This window comes from Nilaparvata lugens, chromosome 3 (genome assembly GCF_014356525.2).
Source record: "Nilaparvata lugens isolate BPH chromosome 3, ASM1435652v1, whole genome shotgun sequence".
NCBI classification, from domain to species: Eukaryota; Metazoa; Arthropoda; class Insecta; order Hemiptera; family Delphacidae; genus Nilaparvata; species Nilaparvata lugens.
The window spans coordinates 35970460-35998415 of NC_052506.1; the positions used below are offsets into that span (position 1 = coordinate 35970460).

Here is a 27956-nt window from a genome sequence, read left to right on the forward strand (position 1 = left end):
TTAGAAATACATAGCAAAAAATCAACCGCTAAATAAACATAGAGCAAAATGAATGCTCCTTGCACTGAAGACCCTTATTAGCCTTATTGACAGTGATAACTGACAGATGGAGGTGAGAGACGAATCAATTCATTTCAAATCTATACCTAAGAGAAGCAATAAAACTCAATAATGGATTTGACCTCACTCGCTCTGAGATCTTTATGACGACTGAATTGTTGAGTAAGGTGTTTTGTATTAGAGCAGTTGTGACTTGCAAATGTTAACCAAATAGCGCAGTTTCAAGTGGTTGTCTAGTGTGCTATCTTGATCACGTGGTCTCACTCTTTTGAGTTTTATTGCTTGGTGAATTTTGAAATAATCGACTTGAAAGGGATTGGAGACGAGATAAGTTAGGAACATTACTAAAGAGAAGCAACTCAAATCCAAACATTGCGATAGGCTAGAATATGATGCCGTCAATTTTTAGAATTTGAGTGCTCAAATACTTGGAGTATTATTGTTATTTGTCAAAGGTCAGTTTGAAATGTACTATTCATAATTTCTAATTAATATTCTATTCATTCACTTTTATTTATTATTATTCATAATTTTCATTGTATTTTAATTTTTGTCAATATTTCAATAGTTTTTCCAGTGGATGCAAAGTATTTAATTCCATCAAGTTATAAAATTATCCCAGAACAGTGGACTTATTCATAAGGAAAACTTGGACTTCTAAATGCCTTGCCTGACCAAACTATACCTGATTATCTACTTTTATGGTTTGAGATTATTTTTCCAGTGAGAAGATTGAAGTTTTAACAATAATATATTATGGATGAAGGCCTACCAATTACCAGTTATTGTGAAGTTTTTATTCGTAGCACATGTTAAATAAAGTTTTTTTTATTTTGGTGTATTCATCGAGAATCACTCTATTATAAAATCAGTTTTTGGAGTGATAATAATTGATAAACTTGAACATGATTCATACCAATTTCAATTCAAACATTTTTCAAGAAATGCTTCTATCATAGTAACAGCATCAAGATTGGCGTTATTTCAACCTTAATATCAAATCGAGTCCAGCTACCAATTCAGTTCAATCAGCAGATAATATTATAGAAATTCAACTGAGTTTCTTGTTCTTGTTCATCATTTTACATAATTCATTTCTACCGTATTCTTGAATATTTCAGTTGAAGCGAGGACATGGAAATCAACAACTACATCAACATAGATACCTTACTTGGTGTCAGTCTTGCAGTTGTTGTACTTCTCTATCTGTACTTAGAACGGAAATATGGTTATTGGAAGAGACGGGGTGTGCCACATCTACAGGCAACTTCTCTCATTTTTGGAAATGTCAAACCATTATTTTTCTCAAAGGAAGACATGAAAAGTTTCTATCAATATATTTACAAGTGAGTGAATTTTTAAGTTCTGTTCCCTGCTTCTTGTAGAAACATTTTTGCAATATCATAAGATTCAATGACGTATTATGAATAAGGAATATTTTATCAAGGTGTCATGATCTTTGAAATAATTGATAGAGAATCAAAAGATTCCTATTATTTTTCTCTATTTAGATAACCAATTTTTTCCTGATAATAACTGTTGAATGTGAAATAAATGGTATTAGATCGACTCTCACAATTTATTTGAGAATTTGCTAAAGGGTTTACCATTGAGAATTTCATTTTCTTTCCATTATAATCATCATCATTCATAACATTATGCTTGTACGGTAGAGTAGGCTACACGAAACAGTAGTGAATTAAATAAATTTATCTTTTGCTCATAAAAACCACCAGATAATTGAATGAGTCATTCACTCTCCTATTATCAATTGTTTGAATTGTATTTTGTACATTTTTTGACATGATCTATAATGCTTATTCTTATAGTTAAAGCTACTCTAATGTTTTAAATTCTTCACTCTCATGCCTAATATGATTATATTGCAGCAAGGTAATATTCTTGCATCATCCTGATTCAAATATAATTTAACATAATTTTCTTAAATTATTTACAGCTCTTATAAAGGAGAACCTGTTGTAGGATATTATGAGTTCCAAAATCCTGTAATCATGGTAAGGGATTTGGATTTAGCAAAGAAAGTTTTATCTCAGAACTTCAATAACTTCAGCGATCAGAGATTCTCAATCAGTTCAAGTGTGGATCCCCTTATGGCGATGAATCCATTCAGCAGGACATACCACAACAAGTGAGTGCGGATCTTCATTATTCATTCAAATATACATGATATAATACAATACAGGGTGTTTCAGAAGTAGTGTCGAACATCTTAGGGTATTGTTCCTGGATGATAGGAGACTACAAATTCGTCGTATTTGAAGTGTCCAAAACTCAGCGGTTATCAATCAGTTATAGCTGCCATTTTGTTTTTTTTCACTTCGTAAGTCTTATCTCAAGAACGAAATGTTTTATTGATCTGAAATTTGGCATGAATATTTATGCTATTAAGACTCAACTTTAAAAAATAAAATAAAAAATGTTCTATGTAAATTCGTAAAGTGGCGGCCATTCTAAGTTTTTGATGGCAAATTTCATGACAACCGTCCACTATACAGAAAATTTACAGGGGACAAAAAAGTTAGCAAATTTTATCAAGATTTCAAGGATACCTTATTCATTAAGATTGGTCAAAGTATAAAAGAAATTAATTATTTTCGTACTGTATGCATGACCACTTTTCACCATTTAAACATCAATATTAAATTTTTAATTCCAATTGTATTTAAGATGAAGCTTTGAAACTCGGTAAGGCTCCATATGGTCATATAGCTGATTTACAATGTTTTCAAATGATATTGTTTGTCTTATAAAAGTAAGATTTCACGAAAAGAATTAATTTCTCTGTCATTCTACGACCAATCTTTATAAATAAGTTATCCTTGAAATCTTAATAAAATTTTCTAGCTTTTTGTTTCTTGTAAATGTTCTGTAAAGTGAACGATTTTCGTGAAATTTGCCATCAAAAATTCTAAATGGCCGCCATTTTGGAAATTTACATCGAAAATTTTCATTTTATTTTTTTAAGTTGAGTATTTATAGCATTAATATTCATGCCAAATTTCAGAGCCATACAACATTTCGTTCATGAGATAAAAATTGCTAAGTGAAAAAAACAAAATGGCAGATATAAGGATAACCGCTGAATTTTGGACACTTCAAATACGGCATTTGTAGTCTCCTATCATCCAGGAAAAATACCTCAACATGTTCGACACTACTTCTGAAACACTCTGTATAATAATATTATTCTACAGGCTTTATGAATAAAATAATTAAATGTATAGGGCCTTCCAGAAAAGCAAGCTGCTTGAGCTATAATTGAAGGAAGTTCGATTTATATTTAAATACATTATTTATAAAATATTTTATTCAAAAATTGAGAAAAATGGGTCACGATGTATACAACAGATTACACATTACAACAGAATGATACAACATGTGGATGAAGGAACAAAACAATTATTGCAAGATTGTTTTCACTCAAGAAATACGCATTCTTCCATTCATAAAAAACTACACATCAACCTATTATTTATTCAGAGAACAAGCCCATACTGATAGATCTCGAATTTCTATTGTGCCGAATACATAAGCTGCTTTCATGGTACCGTACTCCATGATAAGCATTTTATATAGCCTGCCAGTAAAATTCACTCTTATATAGACACAAATCCGTCTCAGTTAACCAATCCTAAAAGTTTGTATTGTTTATCTCACTTTCGGTAAGCTTTTTATGCACATTAGATATATTATTATACCTCATATTAGATATGATAATACTAGTAGTTCAGAGAACAGTAGAATTCACTACACTCACTAAAATCACTATTGACACACGCCCGCCTATTCACACACAAACACACATACAAATTGAATTTAGAATATGATGATATAAATGCAATAGGATCGATGGTGGACGCTGAGAAACAGAAGTTCTTCATATTTTTGAGCTAGGATGCACAGTTAAAAAGATAAAAAATCTGAAACTTGAAATGTGGGTCTGGGGGGTCTGGGTGTAAATAATAGAATTACAAAAAATTCAAAATTTTCAACATGTAATGTATGAAATAAGACCGCCTTCGAGCTCTTGAAAATAAAAGTTTCCTACACTTTTGAGCTAGGATGCACAGCTAAAGAGATAAGAAATCTGAAACTTGAAATTTGTGACTTTTGGAGGGGGGGATTATGGAATCCTAAATTCTTTAAATTTTGAACATGTGATATATGAAATAAGACCACCTTGGAGCGCTGAAGAATAAAGGTCCTCTACACTTTTGAGCTCGGAAGCACGGTTTAAAAGATAAAAAATCTGAAACTTGAATTGGGACTTGAAAAAAAATCGAAATGCCAAAAATTAGAAAATTTTCAACATGTGATACATGAAATAATACCGCTTTGAAGAGCTGAGAAGAATGAGCCCAATTTGAACCTGATCTGATAAAGTATTGAAAAGTTAGGTTGATTTTTCGGGTAAAATTTCCGAATAAAGGGCCGTCATCTTGAAACGGGAATGAATTTAAAAAATTGAATACATACTTTTCTGCGCCTTGTTTCGAAGTACTTGTAAACCAAATTTTATCCAAATCGGACCATAACTGCGACTGTAACTGCGGTACAAACAAACAAACAGACAAACGCCGATTGACTTGAAACATAGAATTCGCTTCGCTCATTCAATAAAAAGTTACCACAACTCCATAAAAGTAATGATGATTTGAAGAACTTGAAAAACATTTGAAATAATATTTAGTTGATATAGTGTTTTATAGTGTACAAGAGTTCCTTTGAAACCAATAACTCAACTCTAAGAATGTGGTTTTGTAAGCAGCTTAACTGATTGTTTGCAGGTGGAAGGAGTCTCGTGCCGTGTTGACTCCTGGCCTGACACAAGGCAAGCTGCGCACATATCCTCAAGTCTTCTTCAAACCTTTCAAAGACATGAGTAAATTCATTGATGAAAGCAAAGCAGATATAGAAGTGAGTCATTCAGAAAGTTTTACGATAAATTGACATATAAATATCGATCAGTATTTTTTATGATTATAGAATAATTGTCGATGTTATCGGTTTCCAATGAGTGGTGAAGAAATTTTAATAGTGCAAGATCTTAGGATATTTCCACCTCGCCAAACAACCAAATGTTCTAAATTTTAGGATTTTTTTAAATTCAGATGTATGATACGTACAAAACACTAACTAGAAGGAGACAATTCAATATTTTATTCTACTGTGCTCTATATCAATAAAAGTGAGTCATCCATTGAGTTTTACGATAGATTGAGACAGATATCAATAGATCTGATACAGATATCGATCAGTATTTTTTATAATGAATGACTCACTTTTATTATAGAATAATTGTCGATGTCATCGGCTTCCAATGAACGGTGAAGAATTTTTATAGTGGGAGATCTTCTAGTGATATTTGTAAACATTGGAAATAGCGTAGGCCTACTCAAATTTGCATGTAATTTCGTTCAAAATTCGATTGCAGTTGATGGACTTATCGAAAAGAGTGACGTGCGATGTGGTTGCAAGCTGGGGATGGGGAGTGGAGGGGAACGCCTGCTCAACAAAGCAATCACCAATCTATGATACATTCAAAGGCATGATTATTGAAAGCTATGGTTTGGATTTGATGGTGTCCAACAAGTTCCTTGCTAGAATCTTGCGCTACTGGTAGGTACACAATATTTTGGTTTTCAATTATTATCGAACATATCATATTACTCATATAGTGTATTTTTCGTTAGGACTACTCTTGAATAGAAATAAAAAATAAAAATTCAAGTACCCTTTTTTCAAATTGTTTACTCGAACAATTTGTAAACAATTTTAAAAACGGGTACGTACTTGGATTTTTATTTTCTATTTCCATATTACTCATAGGCCTATTATGATTTGTGTATTAATCAAAATAAGACATATTTTTTAGTGTCTCTGCATACGAGTGTTGACACATGCAATTGATTCCAAAAAACGAGGACATGCACTTCAAACCCATCAATTCAAGTTGTCCACAATTGAAGCTATAAAGAACATCCTCTCATACCTGCATTGACATTCCTTGAAACAGAAATGTCATAGTGTCTGATTTACAAAGGTATGAAGGTGCTCCTCTAGTACACACTGCTCTACTTCATTCAATGTTTTTATAATTATTTTACTGCTGTTCCTGACTCCTGACAAGGCTGTCTCAGCTACTTATTACCATATTCAATTTTGGTTGAAGGTTGAAGAGAATAAATAGTTAATAACAAAACATAATAAATTGTAAGAATAAGCTTTCAGTATAAATCAGCTTGATTTGGATAACTACAAATAATAGAGCTTAATCATTCACAGCTTTGAGCTTCTGTTGAAGGCAATCATATATTTATAAACTAATTTCAATTATATGGACACTATATTTCATTTATAAGAAATTATTATTCTGTATATATAAGGTATATATATATTTATGAATATAAAAAGGGAAATCATAGGACAAAATAACAATTAAAACTTATATAAAAAATATGTTATAATCTCAATAATTATCCCGATATAGCGAATACGGTATGAAAATAATTCACCCATTGTAAGTCTAGCCTATAATTACTGGAGTAAGCCATAATTTTCACCCATTGTAAGTCCGTGTTAATTAGTACAGTAGGCTATATTGATCAATTAGAATTGAATTTTCTATATTTGTTTGTTGTTCTAGTGTTTAATTGTGGATATACCTCCTTATTTTTCAGCTTGTTTTCGAAGAAACAATCAGAGTTTTTTCTTGATTTAACGCGAAAGTGCCTTGCTGTCTCAGAAGGAAGCAACGGTCCGCCATGTCTCCTGCAAATCTCGGCTCAGGCAATTTTGAAATGTGATGAATTTGATTCTGATGATAAAGGTGATGAAGGCTCATTTATCTTAGATAATTTATGAATGTTCATTCAATTCATATGAATATTATTTCCTAATATGATGATGAGCTTATTTTCAAGTAAGAATTTCAGAACTATCAATATTCTACTGTATGATTATAATAGAATTTATCTTATTAGGTACTCAAAATAACAAATCATATTATGATAGCCTGTTCATTTCTCTGAATATTCTAAATATATACTCACAACAGTAATCATACACAACAATTTCTTTGTTTTTCTGTATAGAATGACTAAGATTATTGATTATTGGATACTGTACTTTTATAATTTCTTCTCATTGAATGGATTAAATTTTCCTCTCCAAACTACAGAGAGATCAACTTATTTGTTTTAAAAATGAATTTTCATCTGTAATCCTAGGCATGGGAGTGATGGATTTTATACGCTACTGAATTCTGATTCACGATAGTGTTATCTTAATCAAGTTCTCAATAATTCTTGTAAGACTTCAAATAGTATATTATTTTCAAAAATGAATCACGTCACAGAATAATCTATTCATACACAAGCAAATGTTCCAATTAGCTCATATATCAGCTAACAACTACAATTTGTTCCTAGGAGGGAACTATGAAATAAAGTACCATTATTTTGCAAAATTCAAATAATGCTTGTACCTTGCCATTAAACCTTGCTTTCCCTACATATTGTACCTTGCATCTTGCTACGGTACCGGCATGTTTTTTATTCCATATTGTATATAGAATCAAATAAAATATAGAATTGTAAAAATTTAGTGCTTGTCTCCAGAAAACTTCATCAAGGAAGTGACTGGTGGTCTCTGCACATTCTTCCTAGACGGTTATTCAACGACATCAGCCATTCTCTGTGTCCTCCTCTACGAATTGATGTTGAACAAAGATGTTCAATCCAAACTGAGAGAAGAAATAAAAGATCTAGACAATGATTTGAGTCTGGAGAAACTGGAAAAGTTGGAATACTTGGACATGGTTCTATTAGGTAAGATATGTTTCAGAATTTTTATCTTCAAGATGAATAATTGACTAGATTGCCTTGTTCATTGACCATTGTAATATTTCTCGTTTATTTTTATTATGTTACCTTAAAATCAAACAATTTCGTTGAATAATATTTTTTATGAAGCTGTGGAGATATTATATTATTATTCTATTATAATTGATACTGTACAGTATTATGATATTAATATTATCATATTAGATATCTAATATTATTGCAGTATGGAAGATATTACCAGCACATGGAAGTTGTGTGAGAGTGTCACAACAGAATGTCTATCCCATTATGATCAGTATGCTAATATTGAATCCCACACGATATTTTCACGAGAAAATTGTTACACCATAGCCTACCTAAGTTTCTCCATTAAAAGTCTGAATATTCATCTATTAAATTTGAAATTTTACTGAGCAATAATGGCATTTTAGAAAAAATCGTTTGCTCTTCTGATTTATTGCACAGAAATTCTCCGGATACGAACTCCGTTCCACTACCTTGGCAGGACTTGTACAGAAGCATGCACTCTCGGCTCTGTGGAGTTACAACCCGGTGATGACGTCATAGTGCCAATCAGCGCAATACACATGGATCCACTGTATTTTCCAAATCCAGAGCAGTTCAATCCTGAAAATTTCAGTCAAGCCAACAGAAAAAGCCGGCATCCAATGACGTCTCTTCCCTTCGGATTCGGACCTAGAATGTGCTTGGGTCAGTGATATTTCCCTATTTTAATATTTCAATAGAAACCCATTATATAAATAAGAATATTAATCTGAGTACCCTTTTAAGTTACTTCGACACGACATGTTTCGGCTACCAAATGTAGACTTGAAAATTACTCAGATTCATTTATATTTATATTAAAAGTAGCCCTAAAGAAAAAAGACAAACCCATTATATTATGCCACTCACTCAATTTATATTCCTGCTTCTAAGAATCCTATCAATGTACTTGAAAGTGCCAAATTCAATTCAATTACAGAGCCAATTCCAGCTAACTTAAATTTCAGTAAAAATGGGATTTCCCTACAAACGATTAATTATAACGGGTGAGAAAAACAATTTTAATAGAACATTCAATTAATAGGCTGTTTGTGTCATGCTTCCCTCCAATACAGTGGAGATTGTTTCTACTTTCAGTTTTTCTGCTTCCAGAGAAATTAATTAAAATAAATTCAACACACACTAGTACACTAGTCGACGTTTCGTTTTTTGATGATTCACCTGTCATCCTATTGTTGTCATCTCATTAATTTTGAATATTCTTTCTATCAAAATTATTTGGTGCTGAACATAACCCATTCTTTGACTTTTTTATCTGAATATGGACTTATAGATTCGGGAGAAAAATAGCACAAGGTTAATCTTATTTTTCTCTCCCAATTGTTAAATTGAAAATTTTAAGTGTTTTTTTTGTAAAAAATAATGAAACTATTATCATTTTCATAAAAATTATCATATAACGAAAATTAATTTCGGATTTATACAGTGGTGTATTCCTGTTTAGACTTTTCATATTTCACTCTTGATTCTGAAATAAAATGTAAAAATCCCAAGTAGGTGTTATTTCGAAGCGTCATCCTCATAACTATATTTTTCATTAGTTATTGTACTAATAATTTTCCTCAATCAATGATGAAGTCTCTACATTGATCGAATAAATTTTATGAAATGGACATACACTTTGTCCAGCTAGTCAGATTCAATTGAATCCCATAACGCAGTTTTTCTTTTATTTTCAGGTTTGAATTTCGCCAAAATTTTCTTGAAAGTTATTGTAAGCGGTTTGATCAATGATTACGAGATAGTTGCTCCTGCAAGTCACCAGTTTGGACCTGTTCATTGGAATAGATCTAAAGCATTCGTCCAATTCACTGAACAGTCATTGTATGTCAAATTTGAGAAACTGGATAAAAATTGAACAATTCACCTTATCTGAAGACTTCTTCCAAGTTGAAAATATCTCAGAACCCTAAAAGGCTCTAAGGAAAATTAGAGTTCTACTCTATGTCTTGAAATAAGCCTAAAATTGTAAACCATGCATGAAATTATAACACTCGAGAAAATATTGATAAACTCAAGAAAATTGTAAAAACATTGTGTATGAAATTATTATAACGTTGCATTTCTTCTTATTAGGAAGCAATGATATTATTTGTAAATGTGAAAAACATAAATGATTTGGAATCAAATGTTTTATGTTATTTATACATTACTTGCTCAATAGATTAGAATGGTACGGCACCGTGTTCTTCAAGAAGAAATGAAAGTGATCACTTGATAGTGGATACCGGTGTGAACACTAGTAATATGGAAGTGTTTAGCCAATAAAGCGCTATTTGAACTCAAAATGGGTGAAAGAAAGGAGACGGAGCCGCGCTACATGTGCACTGGGCTGTTGTTCCAAAAAGGTGCTATCTTGGAGGAAATTCTAGCTGGTTGCACAAACTTATCTGTTACTTTGCACCTTACATTTGTTACTTGTATTTTCTACAATTATTGAATGTAAATCAGTGATCAGGAGATTACAATGGGCTGGGCACATACTCAGAAGAGGAAAAGAGTTCAAGCTGAAAAAAGTTTTCAAGCTGAAAAAAGTTCCAACACCCAACCCTCTAGGAAGAAGACCCCGTGGGAGACCCAGACAGAGATGGTGGCAACAGGTTAAGACTGACATGGAGAGACTTGGAGCGACAGAAAGAGATGCTGAGGAGCGAACTACGTGGTGACAGTTTGTTGGTGCGGCCAAATGTCAACTTAGATATAGATGGCCCTGGGAGTAAGTAAGTAAATCAGTGATCAAGAACTTGTAAGTATTGTATTATTCCCAATGGTTAATTTTATGAAACTCAACTTGCTCACAAGCTGTATATACAGACTAACTTGAGTTACATACAATAATTCGATATACTTATTAAACATACGTTTTTTGGCGTCCTTTTAAATTTCATCAGATTGAACACAACTTTTTGGCAAACATATAATGTGCATCATGTGTTTGTCAAGTCCCATTCAATCTCGTAGAATTTATATAAGGACGGCTAACAAATGTACGTCCAAAAATCGAAGTGGGCTTTACACACCACGTACGTTTGACTAAATTTGTACTTGTCATCGATAGTAATGTGTGTGTTTATCCAATCACTGTAGGCTACCGCTGGTTTACAGATAAAAGTGCCTTCAAGTAACCACACTGGTCCACCAATGGAAACCACAAGAACACGAAAATGTCGAAATTCAATAACAATAGGTGACCACTGAAGGGTCTCTAGAGAACTGCTACCTGTCCATCCATTGTTTTCGGCGGCCCCGTCTCATTTCTTTATCCCCTCAAAATAGATGACAATGGAACTCAAACCTATATTCAAACTAGTTTTAAGAGGTATTCAAGAGCTTGGATTGGTGTTACATGGTATACTGTATTGAACTCATTGGTTTGGCTCTAAATATTTCAATAACTGGAATCATAATATCAAAATGTTCAGTTTTAAATCTATATTCATGATTCGGCATTTAAAAAATAATTTTCCGCTAATTTTATTTCGATTGAATTGAATTTTGACCATGATGGTTTCCATTAACGATTCCTTATCGATAGTTTGTATTAAATAAGTTGAGACTTGGCCCTCCGAAGAAATAACAGCGTTTCCAAATTGTTTAAAAATGCGACTTCCTCATATTTCCAATTTAACCACAGTATCAAGACATTTAGAGCAGTAAACATGATTTTTTTGACCTGTTAGAAACTCCCTAGTTCAAAAGATAAGTGGGTGGTGAAACCCAGAGAAGATTCAAACTGAATTGATGATGAGCCACTGCCAATCAAGTAGACAGAAACCGAGATAAAATATACAGTATAGCCCAACTATGTTAATTCAAATATATTGCATTATATAATGTAGCAATTGTTATAAATTTAATTATAAAGCCATGAAGGCAATCAAACCCTATAAGTTCACCCATTGCAATTTATTGAGCTTGGGATGTATGTTCTCACAAAGCTCAATGAAGATCAACGCAGCACTGCTGTTATGTGTACGGTATTTATAGGAAATTCAGATGCTCCAAGCACTTACGTTTCGTGCATAGCACACATAAACTGATAATTTAACATTATAAGATATTTCAAACGTTTAGCTTATTATACATGATTTTATAGCTCTTGAAATGGACTACATGAAATGTGTCTCTCCGGTTTGTGAATTGTGAGGGAGGTGGCGAGCAAGTTGTCAGCCAGAGGATCGATCCATAGAAGGATCTTGAGAGCAGGAAGCATGGTTGAGCTGCCCAGATGCCGACTCACCAAGATGATAGAGAGACATCCATATACCTTTCATTTAAATGTACAACAGGTTGCCACTGAGAATCAGAAATTTGGAGGCTGGCAAATTTGCAAGGACCATGAAGACATAGCTGCAAGAAAACTCTCTCTATTCCCTCGATAAGTTCCTGCGGGAAGCTCATTTGAGGACTTGATGTGGCACTATACCCAGTTGTGACACTGCCGGTCCAGGATTTGAAAACATAGTTCAGTTAAACATTAAAGATAAAACAAAATGTTGCTGATGATAGAAAAATAAGAATTTCCAAATTTGAGGTTGAAAATTCTACTTCTTCCATCTTAACTCGTAAAATCTCTTAAACGCACAAATTAGCCTAATACAATAAAAATGTAGAAGGATTATATTTTGAATACAATGGAATCAGATTCAGATCGATAACTGGATAATTAGAAGCTGCTAAATCAACGATCTACGAAACCCTTGCAGATTGGCACTTTGGGGGTATTCAAGGGGACTCAAGAGGGAATGAGAAGAAGACTTGTTTTCATTATATTTATTGATGAGAAAAGAGAATAGCTTGTTCCGAATTTGTTATCTTGTACGGGTTATCCGACTATACAAGTCGGATGAAAATGATGTAGACACCAATAGAAAGGAGGCATTTTCCCCGTTATTTTGGTATAAATTTCTTACCTATTACGGACATTCATAATTTCGAGAGTCGTGATATTCAAAAGAAAAACAAATTTTCACGATTTTTTTTCAATTTTATCAAAAAATTTGAATTTTTCTTTCTACCTAGAAATTTGAGAAATCTGATCGAAATTTGAACAATATTTTGCAACGCCTCAACTCTTTGCAATCAATAGACTCAACTCTAATTTAGACTGTATTAGAAAACATAGCATTAACTTTTCTGTTTCGATCAATTTACAAGTTTGGTACGGTATGATTTTGAAAAAAAATACCAATATTATTTGTTTGTAAATCGTGTCTGTTAAATTTAAAGAATCATTGTTATTTTGAAAATTCATACTGTAATCGATAAAATTACATCATCATTATCAAGAAGAGCTGTCAAAAATATGTTGCTAAAAAGCGTATCCACTCTACCACAATGATTAGGACAATGCATTCAACCTTGACGCTCGATTCAAGTGGATAGTTCAAGATCACAGAAGAGGGCGATCTGGTCGCCGCTAATTATGTTTACTCTCAGTTGAGTGTCTGCACTCTCTTCCTCTCTTCATGCTTTATTTATTCGTTACAGATGTGTTCATTTCTGTTCTCAGTGCTAGGTGTGTGTTGAAAATTTAAATTGTATTTCAGGTCTATTCTATGGCATTTATTCGAAGTTCTAAATAAAAAGGTACGGTGACTTGAATAAACTTATTACTTGATTTTCCTGTGTCTATTATCAGAATACAATTTTAATGTGTTATTCTAAGTATTCTTTATGACAAAAAACGTGTCAGCAGTCTCTCTCAAATTATTTTTAAAAGTAATTTGAAAATGCTTTAATTGGATGCGTTAATCATTCCATTTCATCATAAAAGTAAGAGTGAGTTCTTTACTATAAATTTTGAAGTTTTTCTGCTGGTAATGAAGTGGGCGCAATATATCTCACAAATTTTATATTTTTATTGTAATATTACATTTTTAATGTCTCAAAAAATGTATAAATATTTCTTGGAAATATTACATTTTTAATAATCTCTCAAAAAATTATAAATCTTTCTAATGTGCTGGTATTTTATCTTACCTATTGTAAGTTATCTACAGTACTGTTGTATTTTATCTTATCATTTTTTTTTTCATTTTTTGGTTCACAAATACTCCAACTTATTGATTTAATTTCTCTCATTTTGTCATTCACAGGATTTTATTTTCGATTCACGATGGATTCTGGTAATCCCATACTAATATGTATTGGTTTATTAATCAGTTTCCTCATCACGGTTGCTTATGTCTATTGTGAATGGTTGTATGGTTATTGGAAGCGAAAGAATGTGCCACATGAGAAAGCAACTTCCATCATCTATGGTAGTATCAGGAAAATATTCAAAGCTGAAGAGAGCCAAGGAATTTTCTTCAAGGATATCTATGAGTGAGTACTTTACGATGAAGAGTTATTTTTAATTATTATTTAACGAAAATCCCAAATAAATGCTGCAAATCACCCCGAAGACCTCTACTACTGCAGACATTGACAACAGGGTTAACAGCTAGATGGAAATTCGATGAGCAATTGGGAGGTACCGGGTTCGATTCCCGAGCTGGCAACTAATTTTTGGATAGTAGTTCTCATCGAATTTCCATCTAGCTGTAAACCCTGTTGTCAATGTCTGCAGTAGCAGAGGTCTTCGGGGTGATTTGCAGCATTTATTTGGGATTTTCGTTAAATAATAATTATATATTAATTAGCATTTGAATAAATGCATTCTCTATTTAATTCCATCTGTAATAGTTATTTACACTACACACAGATAAAAGAAAATACATTATAAAGCCATGAAAGCTACCTGAAATATGGTACTGAATACACCTGTAATATTATTACTCCTCAACAAGTAGGTGCAAGTAAATATATCATACATCCAACTTCAAAGTTTACTGTTTTAATTTTAAAAGTTACAATCGTTCAAGATGTTACATGTTAGGCTACATCAAATGTTTATTAATTAATTTCTACTTCAAACAATAAAATTTTCTAGTTCAGGCATGCTAGCAAACTTAGTTGTACAAACAAGTTGTAGCGCCTTACTCCACTACTCTACCAAACTGGCCTGCAGGGTGGTTTCTCAAATAATGATTAGCCTATTGTAAGCCTTTGGCTAAACATTCAGCAGCAGTGGCGCAGTTGTGTGCCTTTGCTTTTTTAAAGATGATAGATAAGATAATTTTGAATAAAATTTAGAATTTAGAAATAGGCCGACACATCTAGAAAATACCTGAGTCTATACCTAATTCATGCAGGTGAACGGGCTAGAGTCAAGAAAACTTCAATTAATCTTGCCATGCCTGATTTAATAGGTTTATACTATAGAATAACACTACAATTTGAAATAATTGAAAAATACAAACAGCTTCAATAAACATTGGCAACTAAAATCGAACAACAGAAAGAACAATTTCATGTTACTTTGGTGACATTCTTCATCTGATTCGGGGGCGCATTACTATCCCCGATTAGATAGCAATACGTCACAAAACCAAACAATATCAGTCATCAAATAAAAAATTTATTTCAACTTGGAATTACTCAAGAAGAAAAGCCCGTTGAACCCAAGTTTCGTCGATAGTAACCCATATAACCCATTTCATAATAATTTTGAATCCCCACTTTTATTGACATTCTCGAATGAACCTTTGTTTCACTACACTGCACTTTCGTTGGTCTGTACGTTGCTTTATCGTCGGGGTTACAGTACCTTGTTTTTGGCGGTGAGCTTTTACCGGTTGAATTTGGCTTGACGGCGACGTCCTCTTACGTCCCTAGACCTGTCGTCTGAACGGGTGTCTTGAAGCGGTGTTACATAAAGTTGCGGAACCAAAGGGGTGGTAGTACAAGAAGTTGGTTTGGGGACACACATGAACCGCTGTAAATAAATGTATTACAGCATTAATTTCTAACTCTTCCTACAATTCATCAAAAGCTAAAACAGGAGTTTATTCTGTTATTCAATTTAGATTTTATCTTGACGTTCTGATTTCATTCTCAAAATTTAACAGATTTAAAACAAATTTACTTGCCAGAGTGTCATTAATATACAATGCAACATCTATGAAAACACTCGTAATAAATTAATATAATTCTTTTAGAAAAGGAATAATTCAGATTGAAATGATGCTAACTTCTATGATATTTTTCGTTTGGTTTGCGAAATCAAATATAATTTTTCATATAGTAGCTCGACTAGTATTGTTGGAAACTTGTGCGCTAGCCAACATTTATTAATATTAATTTCATGGAAAAGAAAAACTTTCTTCTTCGTCTATTAAAATTTCTATCATAAAAATTTACTAAATCATTCGAAAGCCTTAAAGACATAAGAAAACAGAGTCTGAAAAATATAAATTATAAAATGTCATAAACTCAATATGAACATAATCTTAAAAATTTCATTCCAATTTAAAGGCTATCTTCCTGACTTTCAGCAATACTCTACGATAATATATTTCCAGAAACAATAACTCAAATGTAACGTAACTGAAAACTTTCTATACTTCTTTAGAAAAAAAAAATTATAATTATCTTCCATCACTAATAAAATCAAAAGGATTATTCTCAATCAATATTATTAACTTGAAAAATAACAGGCTTAATTAATTCAATACTCTTATGGAAGTTTCAATCAATTAAATTCCCTAAATTATATTTTAACCTTATTTTACGTACCTTAGCGGTTATTTGAAGAAACAATTATTCATACATGATGAAGAAACACAATTAAACCTTTCAGGACATGGCACTACTAGAAAATTTTAACATTAATAAAAATAAAACTAGCTCCTACATTAACTAATGAAATAAACTTGCCCAAAAAGGGCGAAACATAGTGACTACATCTTTACTCTCCTAGTGCTCCTAGCAAAGTGTCCTCCGAAACGTAATCTGGTCTCGCGGTTGGGGAATCCCCCCACTACTGTATTTAGAAACAGGTCTCCTATTGGGCGAAAGGAATCAATTTGACCAATCGTCGCGTGGCTTCTAGAGCCTTTGGACCAAATAGTAACTGCAAAATCGGTAGTTTGTTATAATTTCAATGCTTGCTGTTTTCCAACTTATCGCACTTTATGTCGCGACAAGAAGGCTAAGTTTTAGAGATAATTCCATAATCTACATTCCTCGACGACTCGGAGCCACAATTTTTAAATATCTATCATGGGAAACTCGAAGTCATGGCCGTTCATAATAGAGAGAGAAAATAATTTATTTCGCTAACTCACTTACAATAATGGCTCTAGTCTATTGCGTATTAAATTTACTATTATAACTTGGGAAAAGGCCTGAATTAAAAGGAGTGCTCGGCACACTATTATTCAAATGTGAATAACTTTGTTACTGAAATAGCAATGTGCCATTTTCACCATCAATTTTTCTAAAATTTTGTATTGAAATCATGCATTGCATTAACGCATTCCCATTAAAAAACATTATGTTACAATAAATATTGTGTACAACATGTTATTGGAATCACAGAGATCAAGTATTATTAATATGAATATGAGTAAAATACCCTATCACACCTTCCGTCAAATTATGCTTGCATATATAATAAAATTATTTAAGTCCGTTTCAAAAATGTTTACCCTCACTCGTCTGTATATGGGCTAACTACTGAATTTTGTTTATTTATTTTTATATGGCAATACTTGATGGTTTTTTATTGGGATAAACTAGTACCCTTTAATTTGAATTAGGTTATATTTAAATTAATATTGTATATATTACCCAAGGGTCAAATTTGGGACCCTTGCTTTTCCTCCTATATGTCAATGAGCTGCCTGATCTAATGGCAATTCTGAGTGTCTCATGTTTGCTGATGACACGAAGATTTTCAAGGTGATCAATTCTCTTGAGGACTGTATTGAACTGCAGCAGGATATCCATAAATTGACTGGTTGGTGTTTGGATTCTGGGCTGGCACTGAACGTTAGAAAGTGTAAATCAATGACATTCACTCGTCAGAGATCTCCTTTTACGTATGATTAGGCCTATGTGATTGGAGAGACTAAGTTGGATAATGTGCATATGTATAAGGATCTTGGGTCATGGACACACATCTTAGTTTTGAAAATCATATTGATTATCTTAATAGTAAGGGCAATCATATGATGGGCTTTATATGCAGGACGTGCTCATGTTTTGATAATTTGGGGTCAATTCTCTATCTATATAAAACTCTGGTCAGGAGTGTGTTGGAGTATGCAGCACCAGTTTGGAATCCGCACTAAATAGTATCCACCACGCGATTGGAGAGAGTTCAAAATAAATTCCTGAGATACACTTTTTTCAAAAGATATGGACAGTCTTGTGCTATTGATTTTCCATCAGATGAATTGCGAAGGACCTTCTTGATGCCTTCCTTGAAAAGCGATTTATTTTCTATTCTTGTCTTTTACATCATCCTTCACAACAGAATTGATTTACAGTATCTCACTTCTAAAGTTTTTTTTTCCGTTCCAGTCTTAAGCCGTAGATGTCACTCTTTGTTCTTCATCCCCAGGTCAAGAACTGTTCATAGGTATTTATCCCCTCTAAATAGATTCCCTAGATTAATGAATAGTCTCGGATATGGAATAGATGTGTTTACGGAACCTTTAAGAGGAAAGCACTCAGTGCAATCCAATGAGTTTAAATTAGTTATTTCATCTTGAAAACTGCTTCTATGTGTCAACTCCTTTAATACCGTTTTTTCTCACTCTAGTATCTTGTTTTTTTCAATTTCGTTTATTAGATTTAATCGAGTTCCTAGTTTGTAATAGTTAATTCATCATCTCATTTTATTTTTTTCCTTCTACTGATTATCAATTTATTATTAATTTCATCTTCATTAATTTCTCCAAGGAATTATCATTTTCATTCATTTCAATGTATTATTTTTTATTTAAAGATTTATACTAATTATAATAATTAGTATAAATTATACTAATTTATAAGAATTACTTTATCATTATGACGTTGATTTTTTTTTAATGTATAAGTTTTTATTCTAAGTTTATATATCTTTATAACATTTGCATTATGTAAGTTGTATTAAGGAGGCAAGTTTTGGGTTTTACCTGTTTGCCTCCACATATTTTTTGCATGAAAAAGTAAATAAATAAATATAGGTCTATAATGTTAACAGTTCATTCCTTGGTGGACTTTTCCTTGGATTTTATAAGTTTCAAATAAGGCTACTTGTGGTTTTTTTTATTGCAATAGCCAGTAGTCCTAGCCTTAATTTCTTTTTACATTTTTCATGAGTAATCTATTGTATACTTATTATATGTCAACAGTTCTTTTCCTGGCGAACCTTTCGTTGGATTCTATGAGTTTCAAAGGCCTAGTTTACTTTTGAGAGACCCAGAAGTTGTGAAAAAAGTACTTACTGAAAATTTTAATTCATTTCACAAGAACGGTGTCTACACAAACGAGAAGGAAGACTCCTTCTTCAGTCGAAATCCGTTCGTTTTGGCCGGTACGGAGTAAGTACCTGAAAATGCATTACCGTACTTATTAGGGTAATAAATTACGAAGATTACAATATCTAAAGTTTCATGTAATGAAAATTGAAAAGAAACATTCATTGGAAAAACAAATAAAATTCAAATACGACCTATATTATGTAAATAGGTAGGTAAAATAAAAATCCATAAAAAACTTAGAATTCCCCAAAGGTAGTCATGTATTTGTAGTAATGTAGGTACTTTTTTAACTTTGAGTGCTCATAAAACGTTCAAAAACGTCAAACAAAGAAACAAGTTAAATGAATCTTATTAGAAATTTCTTCTTCTTTCTAACCATATCCCTATAATTAGATTTAAAGCCTGTTTAAATGACAGCGATTTACGCTCGGTTGTGGCGCGATTGACCAACCGAGCGGTTGCTAGGTGAAGGGAAACACATGGTGCCGTACACATGCAACGCAACGCTCGGTTTTAGTAGTCGCCGGCGAATCGCGGCGGTTGTAGTTTCCAGTCCTACCGCCCGGTTGTTGGTCGTTCGCCGGGCGGGTCTATATACTAGAGCAGGCATGAGAGTATACAAATGTCTTCGGTCAACCGAGCGGTTTCGAGCAGAGCAGTTCAAATAGTGCACATTCTATTACAATTTCAGTTAAATTAAAATTTTTCTATTACAATTTTTAGTTCAGTTAGTTGATAAGTTCAGTTTAAGTTAGTTTGTAGAGGATCATAAGACAGACAGACAGATATTATCATAGTAGGGTAAACTAGTCCACGTTGGGACACCGAAATTCAAACAGCTATAACTTGGACAAAAATAAAAAAAATCTTAATTACTTCATTAAATCTTACCTCATTCTTTAATTCTATATATTGATTGTATTTGCTTACACTTTCATGGCAACTGCATCGATTGTCAATTGATTTTTCATCACAAAAACAATTTTTTGAGTGTCCCAACCTGGGCTTAAGATCGGCCCACGATGGGACATCCCTTGCCCAGTTATGTAGCCTACTACAGAAAATCGTTTCGACATTCGTTCAAAAATGAGTACCGGTACCGTAATAGCTACCGTATTGAAAATCTTGGCCCAACTCTGTATGTAAGAATGCTCATTGGCATTCAATATTGCATATTCGAATATTAATCACAATATAATCATCTTATCGCACAAAAAAAACCTTATGAATGATGATGGAATATAGGTAATTATAGGCTAATCGATATAATGATTTTTTTGTAGATGGAAGGAAGCTAGGTCAAAGCTAACTCAGGCTCTCACAGTGAATAAGCTCAAATTTATTCCTGAAAGTGTCTCAAAAATGTATCCAAGCATGAAGACATTCCTGGATGAAGCGAACGATAACATCGAGGTAAAACAAACACAGCTCATAGGCCTACTCTGAATATTTGTATTATTGTTTTTAGAGCCTGTAGAGCATTATGTTCCTGTTCAATATTTTTTCCCTTATTGTTTTCTGGTATATCTTATGCAATGATCATGTTAATTATTCTACTTTAATTTTCAATAGGAAATTCATGAATGCTAACAAAATTAATGAGTATAAAAAATTAAGGCAAGCCTCAGATGCGATGTCCGACCCCATTTCGATACTTGTTATAAATTTGAGTTTTTGATTTCGATTTTTGTATTCATTATTAGTTGCCTGATTCCATTTTTAAACATTTGATTCCATTTCAGGCTTATGAGTTGGGTACAAATATCACTAGCGGAATGGCAGCATCATGGAGCTGGGGAATAGAGGATAGTGGATTTACAAAGACTAAATCCTATGTGAGAGAAATTGCACAGAAATTTGTTGATGTGTTTATTGGAACTGACTCATCTATGCAACTTATTCATATCAATCCATGGTTCACGCCTCTCTTCAGACCTACGTGAGTTGTATTGGAATTATTCCATAGGAATAATCTTGGAAAATTTTAAATTTGTAAAATGAATAAATTATAATAGGATCAATTAGAATTTAGTTCAGATTAATTATGTAGGCCCTATACTCTGCATATCAATATTCAATTGCTCACGTATGATCGGTCATGCTGTATTCAAAGTTTGTTCAAAGTATAGTTGCATTCAAATAATTTTCAAGTTTTTACTCTAACAAATATGAAATAGTAATTTGACTCGTAGTCCAGTCAATATTGACACGAAAAAGGGGGTGTGCTTGCAATATATACTGTAGCCTAGTTATATTATTAAACGAGAATCCAAAGTTAAATGTTCTGAACCTCCCCGAAGACTCTCCTACTGCAAATATTGACAACAGCTAGATGAATATATATTGTGTAGTTAAGATTTTTTATATATAGTTTGGATTCATAAGAGAAGTCCAGAAATAATTCTTTTCATGCGAAATTTCCTTGAGCTAGTTACAGAATGGCCCAAAAACCACATATTTTCAGTTAATTTTCCAGTGTTCAGCTATTTCTGGCAAAGTCATCGGACAGAAAAAATTGCTCTCTTCTTTTTCTTAGAATATAACATTTTAATAAAATTAAATAATTCGGATTTTTCTATCTACATTGAGTAGGCCTACTGGGTAAGAATTTATCAAAAACAAGAAAAATCAATTTTTAAAAATGTCAGTATTTTACTAACAATATCTTCCGATTGTCACCATCAATGTATAATTCAAAATAAATTCATTTGGGCATAATAATTGTGCGCTCTACAACCTGTGACCAGGTTGACCTGATACAAATGCTCTTTATATTTTTTGAAAAACACCTTAATTTTAGCTTCACCCATCATCACTAACTTCATTGTTCTCACATTTAGATTTTGTACAATGACATAAGATCATGTTCTATCAGAATCACCAGCTTGGTTCAAATCCTTGGTTTCAAGTTAATTGAGTTTAGTTTAAACGACCGTTGGAGAAAGCGACATATTTTCAAATAATTCTCCGTTATTCATCCACTAGAATGTTTATTTTGATCATGTAATATTGGAATAATGCATAAGGTATTCATAATTTTTCACCATTTTCCAGTGTTCAGCTATTTCTGGCAAAGTCATCGGACAGAAAAAATTGCTCTCTTCTTCTTCTTAGACACTATAACATTTTGAATAGAATGAAATCATTCGGATTTTTCTATCTTCATCCTCAATCTTCATCCTTGCTGATAGGGATGATTTGTTAGCTATAACTCATTAGAGCCTACACTTTCTGACTTGTAGCGTGCAATAACCAATAGCCGAGCTCTAATAATGATTTAAGCGATCTATCTTTTGAATGCAAATTCGAAATAAGCAGCCCATTCCTCTCTGAAAACTGAATAAACTTATTCAATTTTCAGAATCGTCTCTCAAGAAAATGGCTTTTTCAACGACCTCACTGCAAAGTCATTGAAGATGCTGATCAGTACCGGTAACAGAAATTCACCCTGCATTTTGAATTCTCTAAGACAAACTCGGCTGAAGTCTGGACAAACAGATGATGATTTGAGTTGAGTTGACAACATTCTATTGATTTACATTTTTCAGTTCATGCTTTATCCTCAGATCTTTATATCTTTCCATTTCTACTGTGAAATCAGATTATTTATCAATTTAATAGTGCCTCAATTTTCGTCTTTTACAACGATTCTCCGTGAAACAGGAATCGATAGAATTATCAACTAGTGTTCAAGAGTATATTGTTTGGTGTTAGCCTTAAGGTGCGAACAGATATACGCGCCGCGAACATGAGCAATTCACTTTTAATCAGCTGATTATATCTGTATTTTTAAATAAACGGTAAGTTATAGATATAAAAAGCTTAGCATCAGCTGATTAAAAGTGAATTGCTCATGTTCACGGCGCGTAAATCTGTACGCACCTTAACAAGATTGACAAGTTCGATAAGATTTCCCGCCATAAGAACCATAAGTTCACCAATAACTACTCATCAGCAGACTCTAAAATAAATTGATTTTGAATCGAAACATTGAAATTTATAAACAAATCTTATGCAATCCTCATAGATTGTATACCGACTATATAATTATTAACATTAATAATTATAAAAAAAGTACTAGAATTTTGTACTTTTGTTAACTTTATTACTGTTTATAGTGTATTCTATTATTTTTGATTATAGCAATATCTGTACAATTATTTGGCAAATAAATTTATTCTCTTGATGGTTTGTAATGAAGGTCTAGCTGTCAACTTTTCCATGAAACATGTTTGAAGAGCATGATAGTCATGATACAGTATGGAGTTGATGAAAATTATGGATACAGCCTAATATTCTTTACAAGAATAATACGGCTGTGGGCTTCATTGCGGATCTGATTTGAGTTGAAAAAAATTAATTTTCTGTCACTTTAAATTTTGGTCCGCCATTTTGAATCAAACTTAGTTTTTTCAAATAGGAAAATGGTAATGTCATACCTACATGAATTTGATACAGATTTTCAGGTGAAAATGAATGGCGAAAACCATACATCGATAAAATAACTCAAACTGTTTTAAAGATATTAACATTTAAATAATATACTAATAAATCATACAAAAATGGATTGAGTAGGCTACATTAAATATCTGACAGTGATATAAAAATTCTCTGTCCTTTTATGCTAAATATGTGAGTACATGTTACTACTGTATTAGACTTTTTTTAGATTTTCAATGCGGAGGTAGGCTACTCATCTTTTTATTTCAAATGTTGTATGATTGAATAGTATTTCTTAATTCGTTGCAATCTTTGGAATAGTTTGAGATATCGATTTGAGGTTTTCGCCATTCATTTTCTACTAAAATTATGTTTCTAAATCATTTTTAGATTAATTCTGTTCACCTTCCCATTTAAAAAAGGTTAGATTCAAAATTGCGGAACCAATATGGCGAACCAAAATTGACGGAAAATAGTTATTTTCAATTCGCATAGAATCCACAATGAAACCTACAGTCAAATTATCCTTGTAAAATAAATATTAGGCAGTTTCCATAATCTTCGCCAACCTTTAACCTTTTATATTCCTGTAATCAATTGATAAAATCTGTTTTTATTTTTCAATTCAGTTTGTCATAAAATTGGCAATTTACTTCATAGACGCAGTCTTCTCAATAAAATTTTGCTAAAAAAAGATTAGTACTATTTCTCAATTCAATTTTTTCATGTTTATTGTTTTTTAACCACGAATCTAACTTATTCTAGTGAAAAATGATGCAATCAAAGATCTGAGCGGTGTAGTTGCATCCTTCTACCTGGATGCTTACGAGACAACAGCCAGAGCAATGAGCTTCATGTTTTATACTCTTGCCCAGTATCCAGACGTACAAAGTAGGCTGAGAGAAGAAGTGAAGAAACTTTCCAAAGAGCAAATAACCCTGGAGGAGGTTCAAAAGTTGCCATATCTGGATATGGTTTTTTCAGGTAAGTAGGCCTACTCAAAACTGTTGAAAATTATAGTCTTTTTCTAGTGTTCAAAAAACTCAGACTATGATGTATTGATGGTATAGATTAAACAATATTCAACAAATGATTGCGAAAACATTCGTTTGAAACAATTATTGAAGAAATTGTAAGCAGCGTGGGTAGTACCTAAGAGTGGCGGGATTATTTGAATGGTTGGCGGCGGGGGTGGCGGGAATGTTCGAATTTGTAGGTTATTGGAGTAGGAGGTTGAAGAGGCTGTGGGATTTGAAATTTGTCTTTTCATTAAGGATGTACGATGTTGTCTCTTTTGATAAGTTAATATATTTCAAATTGTTCTTGGGTGTTCAGTTCAGGTCCTTTGTTTTTGATGTGTAACATTTTTAAATGTGTGGCTATGTCTGTGTATGTGTGATTGCTTTCTGAGCCCATTGTGTGGTACATCATTTTAAAGGCCTTTTCAAAACAAGGAAGATGGCATAAATAAAAATGTTCTATGATTTCTGTATCCAGAATTGCGGTTGATTGAAGTTTTTTCATCAATAGTTTTAAGTAAAAACTAAAACTTCAATCAGCCGCCATTTCGGGTACAAGAATCATAGAAGATTCTTATTGATGTCATCTTTCTTGTTTTGGAAAGGCCTTTAAAATGATGTACCACACAATGGGTGTTTACATTTGAAATATTTAAGGTATAACCCCTCTTTTTTTTAACTAAAACTTCAATTTGCCCCCATTTTGGATACATAAATCATAGAACATTTTCATTGATGCCATCTTTCTTGTTTCAAAAATGTCTTAAAAGTTATGTACCATACAATGAGTGTTTACATTTGAAATATTCTAGTTACAACTCCTAAGTTACCCTCTTATGAGGGGTTAAAATTCATTTGTACGTCAAAAGGTGGAGTATTTGACCAATAACTTATCCTGAAAGTTACAGTATTATATCTACAACAGTCTTCAACTTATTGAAGGGTTCCCATACATATGACTCACTCTGTATATTGTATATACATACATTGTATTCTACTCATTAAAATTACTAATGTATTCATTTTTCATTAGTAGATAACAATAACTATTTTTGTTACTCTGATGTGTAGCAAAATGTTTATTACCTATTGAATTGTTTTGTAGAGGTGTTGAGGTTGTATCCTCCAGCAACGTTTTTGAGAAAGAAATGCACTCAAGACTGTGAACTTAGTGGAGTGAAAGTGGAGGCTGGAAGCCACATTATTTTGCCGATTTTGGCGCTGCACATGGATGGTGACATCTACGCTGATCCCGAAAAGTTTGAACCTGAAAGATTTTCTGAGGAAAACAAGAACGATCGTCATCCTTATGCGTACATCCCATTTGGCTCTGGACCTCGTATGTGCCCTGGTGAGAACAATTCCAATTTTTAATTTTTACCAGACTTTTTTATTTCACTCTTTGGAATTCGAAGTAATCCTGATTGGAATATTTTTTAATGTACTCTCCAGATATCTGATCTATTAACTGATGCATTATTATTCAGAAAATAACTAATTATTCACTGTAGAATCTTGAAACACCTGGAATTTGAAGCTCGTTCATAATTTATTCTAATAATTCAGTAAGCCTATTATACGTCTCTTCAGCTAAGAGAACAAAACTTCAATTGTGGTCAAAGTAAGATTTTGGTATCAGTATTTCATTGACAAAATTCTTTCAAACCTCTACTAAGAAAAATATGAAAAACTGAAGAATCAATAAATTTAAATGTTAATCAATTGGAAACTAGAAACTTTTTATAAAAAGTTTTATTTTTTCGTTATTAAAAGTGACAACAAAGCTCCCTTTCAACTCCAGTATAGATTGTTACTATTCAGTTTTCTTGTGAAATTTTTTGGAAAGAAATTAGTCCGTGTACATTTGATCTTTTAAACCCCGTATGATGAATGCAACCATATCTACAAGTAAACATGGTTTAGCGTTGAACTTAGTACCATTAGCTCAAGTCAGTGATAAAGCATAAAGCATGATCAGAGACAGCAAATTAATACTACAATGATATCTATATGGTTGGTATCTTTACTCTATAGTAGGCCTATGGTGATGTAAATGGAAGTAAAGATGATACTGCTTCTGCTGCTGCTGCTGCTGCTGATGCTGATGATGATGATGATGGTGATAATGATGTGATGGTAAAAATTACTGAACTTGAAAATTGAACCACAACATAATCAATATCATATCCATCCAAAATGAAAATGGATACACACTTAATTGGTTAAACAATAAAAATGCAATAGACTAATTGAGATGATACATAAAACTTCATCTACTAAGGACCTTTAACCAACATTTAATAAACTAATCTTTTTTACTTGAATTTTCTGATGTTTTCAAAATTATTTGATTATATCATCCTCTGTGTTATAGATCATTCCATTACTGCTAACCCATGATAATGACATAAAATACAATATCATAGCTTCATCAGACGTTTATGCTATTTTCATAATACTATTTTATCAGTAGTACTACTATTTTGAGGAGTAATTATCCGAGCTGACATATTTCTTTCTATTTCAGGTATGAGGTTTGCCATTTCACTAATCAAAGTCATCACTTCATTTCTCCTACAAGATTATGAAATTCTTCCCCCTAAAAATGAGGAGCTCAAACCGATTAAACCGAGTGTAAGTGGAGTTCTGCTTGTTCCAGATGCTCCTCTCAAACTCCATATCGCCAAACTGAATAAATAATTTTGTTCGAGAAGAATTCCCTGTCAATTACCATTATGAGACTCTTTAGAATGTAAGCTGTATCGGAATATTTCTCTATTCATAATATTTCCTTGGTAGGCTACTTGATTTTGAATTTGAATTTTTTATTTTATTTATTTATTTACACACACATACAAGTTTGATACAGAGAACAGCAAAAATAATACATGCAAACAACAACATCAATGCACATTAGAACAAAATAAAAAGAAAGTGGAGCAAAAAAATAAGGGTGGAAAATTGAAGGGTTTTTCCAACTAAGGATATCCATGTACTAGGAAAACCTTCAATCCTTGAGAAGGTGAGAGAGGTATCAGGAAAAGTAGAGACGGTAGATATGAAAGGATGGAATGGGGGAAGAAAGATAAGGAAAAGGATGGAAAAAGAAACCGATAGGTCCAGGTGTTGAAAAAAAAGATTTGAGTGTCTAT

General features: G+C 32.5%; 1 protein-coding gene across 1 annotated transcript; it reads left to right on the forward strand.

Moving 5' to 3' along the window:
• Window positions 1–27941, forward strand: LOC111059656. Its single transcript, XM_039422781.1, has 19 exons — window positions 1–515; window positions 1175–1406; window positions 2018–2209; window positions 4869–4998; window positions 5516–5700; window positions 6762–6910; window positions 7701–7910; window positions 8391–8636; window positions 9671–9846; window positions 10548–10667; window positions 13377–13509; window positions 14090–14318; window positions 19217–19405; window positions 20629–20758; window positions 21088–21284; window positions 22707–22855; window positions 24551–24769; window positions 25910–26155; window positions 27332–27941. Exons 2-19 carry the CDS (start codon window positions 1195–1197, stop codon window positions 27502–27504), a joined length of 3285 nt encoding a protein of 1094 aa, XP_039278715.1. The 5' UTR covers window positions 1–515; window positions 1175–1194; the 3' UTR covers window positions 27505–27941.
• The last annotated feature ends 15 nt before the right edge of the window (window positions 27942–27956 follow it).

Excerpts from the sequence above, each read along its gene's own strand:
- LOC111059656 (XM_039422781.1), top strand. The coding sequence starts at position 1,195 with ATGGAAATCAACAACTACATCAACATAGATACCTTACTTGGTGTCAGT. Across the intron at positions 13,510-14,089 it reads ATTTCTGTTCTCAGTGCTAG|GATTTTATTTTCGATTCACG; the intron begins GTGTGTGTTGAA and ends TGTCATTCACAG. Across the intron at positions 20,759-21,087 it reads AAGCGAACGATAACATCGAG|GCTTATGAGTTGGGTACAAA; the intron begins GTAAAACAAACA and ends ATTCCATTTCAG.